This window comes from Austrofundulus limnaeus, unplaced genomic scaffold, assembly GCF_001266775.1.
Source record: "Austrofundulus limnaeus strain Quisiro unplaced genomic scaffold, Austrofundulus_limnaeus-1.0 Scaffold86, whole genome shotgun sequence".
NCBI classification, from domain to species: Eukaryota; Metazoa; Chordata; class Actinopteri; order Cyprinodontiformes; family Rivulidae; genus Austrofundulus; species Austrofundulus limnaeus.
In genome coordinates, this window is record NW_013952488.1 from 756424 (window position 1) to 759520 (window position 3097).

Sequence of the window (3097 nt, forward strand, 5' to 3'; positions counted from 1 at the left end):
GACCATGGAGATATAAACAGCTTTTTATAAGGTAAAAATAATAAAACAAGGTCTTTGTCTGCAATGATTAGACATGTTTTTTATTATTGTCTTTAGTGATTATTGCAATTTTGGCTAAAAGAATTGACAAAATCCTACACACTGTGCCTTTAAAGTTTATATCTGTGTCACAACATSTGTCAAACTGACTGAGTTTCAGCCAGTTTTGTGTTTAATATTGACTGGAGATCATCTTCAACTGAGCTGACACCAAAAGCTAATCAGCTGTAGATGAACATGTAATGATTACTTCCTGAAAATTTCATTAAAAATCCTCCAGTTCTTCATTAGATTGGTTTTGGTGACAGACAAATGAACACACACACACATACGTGTGCGCACAGACACACACTCTACATTTGTAAATTCAGTTTATTGACTCTGTCTCCCTTCTAACACACAAAATCATTGATCCAAGTGAATCAATCAAGCAGCATCAATAATGAAATGAAGAAAAAAATATATTTTTGGTGAAACTGCAAAGTGAACACTGAGCTAAAGCTAAACGCAGCAGAACACCAGCTAAAAGCTAAAATGCGTAAAACTCTATAGCTAAAACAATTTGAATTATAGCTTAAATCAAAATGAAAAAAAAAAAAACTAGCTAAAATCCTAAAAGAAGCAAAGCACAAGCTAAAAGTAGCATACCACTAGATAAATTCTAAAAGAAGCTAAAAACATGCTAAAAGCCAACCGTATCACTAGCTAAAAGGAGCAAAACACTAAGCTAAAAAGAACTAAAACACTGGATTAAAAGAGCAAAACACTACCAGCAAACTAAAAGAAGCTAAATGTATTTTTAGCTGGCTCTTTCTGCAGATGTCATAACAGGGAGTGAACTTTCATGAACTGGATGCCCTTCCTCATGCAGTCTGGGCTCAATAGTAACAGCAAAAGGCCACCAAAAGCTAAAGCAGCTAAGTGCTATTTAAAAGCAACAACAGGTTTACAAAAAGCTTAAGCTACAAAAGCTAAGAGGCTATAGCTTGAAGCTAAAAGTATATAAAAAAAATGAACTAAAACCTAAAAGTAGATGATATAATTACAGGCAGTATGATGAAGCAGATTTCAAAGAGGATAAAGTTTTTGGAGGATTTGAAGAAATCTTAATAYTTCTTTGGAGAAAATAATGTTTTCTTTTTGAAGCTATTCATAAATAAAGTTAAATAGCTAAATCTGAAGGCAAAATGAATTCAGTTACACAATTAGTCCCAGTAATCATCTTAAGTCGTTACAGGTTTCTGTTCTTTAGCAACATGGAGGATGTTGGAGGCTGATGGACTCCTGTCAATAATGACTCTGCAGTTACAAGAACCAGCACGAGGAGCAACAAGTTTCACGTTGAAAATAACATCTAAACATAATAAAACACATGAGAATCATTGAGTTTGTTATTCATGAAATGTTTTTGTATTTTTTTAAATAAATGGATATATGAACCTTGAGCTCATCATTCTCCTCCAGCAGCCTCTCTATCTCCTCCTCCAGGGCCTGGTCCTGCTGAGTCAGGCCCACCGCCTCTGCAGCCTCCACCGGCTCCAGCCGCGCGGCCTCCATCGGCTCCGTGYCTTCGCTTTGCATCCTGGCGCCGCTCCTCTTCAGCCTTCTTCTTCTGCAGCTGAAAACGGATCAGCTCAGTCCGTCAGCATCCTCTCCTCCTCGAGCCCGAGCCGAGGTCCACCGCTCCACAGCTAGGGGCGCGGCTCTGCTCCTCTTCTTCCTCCTCCTCCTCTCCTCGGCTGGCCTCAGAAACGAGAGGGAGAAACTCTGCACGGGGTTACCTTTAAAGCATAAAGCCGGTGTTGGTGAATTTGCCGGATCTCCGGGCTCAGCATCCGCCCTGCTCTGTCGGGTCGGATCAGCTTCAGCACCATCCGGGTGAACAGCTGCTGCTCCGCGCCTCTCGGGCTCCCCCTCTCTTCTGTCAGCGGACCTCCTCTTTCTCTTGGTTCTGCCCTTCTCAGGAGATGAGGGTCCGGCAGCCTGATCCGTCGTCCCCTTTCCTGGCTGCTGTCCGGGGGTCTGCCTCCTCCGCTTCCCTGAACTCTGACCTGCTGATGATGATGGAAGGTCTGCAGCGCCGCTGGCGGCTGAGTTCATTTCCCTCTTTTCGCTAAAATAAACCCACTAACGCGCATTAGTTTGGAATTATTATAGCACTTATTCACATTTAATTAGATAACTGCAAATAAGCTATAAATTAGTTTTGCCTTAATATCCGTATTATGCTTAAAATACATTTTAAGTTATAATATTTGACACTTCTTTAAAACAGCCACCAGATGTCGCTGTTTCTCTTCGCAGACATGGAGGCAGCTTTAATTATTTAGAATTTTGGACTTTTTTATAATATAATTATTATAATTATAGAATTAAAATTGTAGAAGTATTCATTATTTAATAAAGTTATTATTTAAGTCTATGTTCACATTATTTTTTAAGTCTATATAACTCCTGCAGAATGTGGCTTGGCATTGTCTTGCTGAAACGAGCAGGGACGTCCCTGAAAAAGAAGTGATTTGGATGGCAGCATATGTGGCTCCAAAACCTGTATGTAGCTTTCAATATTAATAGTACCTTACCCCCCCACCAATACCACCAGACAGGCTGGCTTTTGATTGTAACAGGACTGAAAAAAGTCATTTTTTATTTTGCGACTTTCCTGCAGTATCTCTTCGACCCCACTAGGGGGTTCCAATCCCATCGTTGAAGACCTCTCTATGACTGTAGAAACAGATACARTTTAGTCAAGTCATGTATCTTTAGCATTAGTAGCAGGGCGGAGCGGTGGTCGGAGCTCTCCCCTCAGCAGGGAGGTCACAGGATCACCTTCTGGCCTGCAGCATTTCGGTGTGGCATTTACATGTTCTCGCCGTGCACATTTGGGTTTTCTCCGGTTTCYCACTGACTAAAAACGTGCATGTTGGATTCACTGGTAACTTAAAATTGTACCTATGCGAGTGCGTGAATGTCCAATTAACTGTCAGTAATCTCTTTTTAAATTTGTAGATTAGATCAGAGTTTCCCAAAGTTGGGGTCGGGACCCAAAGTGGGGTCC

The 3097-nt window shown here is 40.9% G+C and overlaps 1 protein-coding gene across 1 annotated transcript; it reads right to left on the minus strand.

The window, feature by feature from the left end:
* Nucleotides 1–1479: 1479 nt before the first annotated feature.
* LOC106520031 (protein SOGA3) lies at nucleotides 1480–1641 on the minus strand (the record flags this gene model as incomplete). The annotated part of the gene is given in 1 exon segment (XM_014011930.1): nucleotides 1480–1641. A coding segment is annotated over 1 exon segment (141 nt), but the record flags the coding sequence as incomplete, so codon positions are not given.
* Between the last annotated feature and the right edge of the window lie 1456 nt (nucleotides 1642–3097).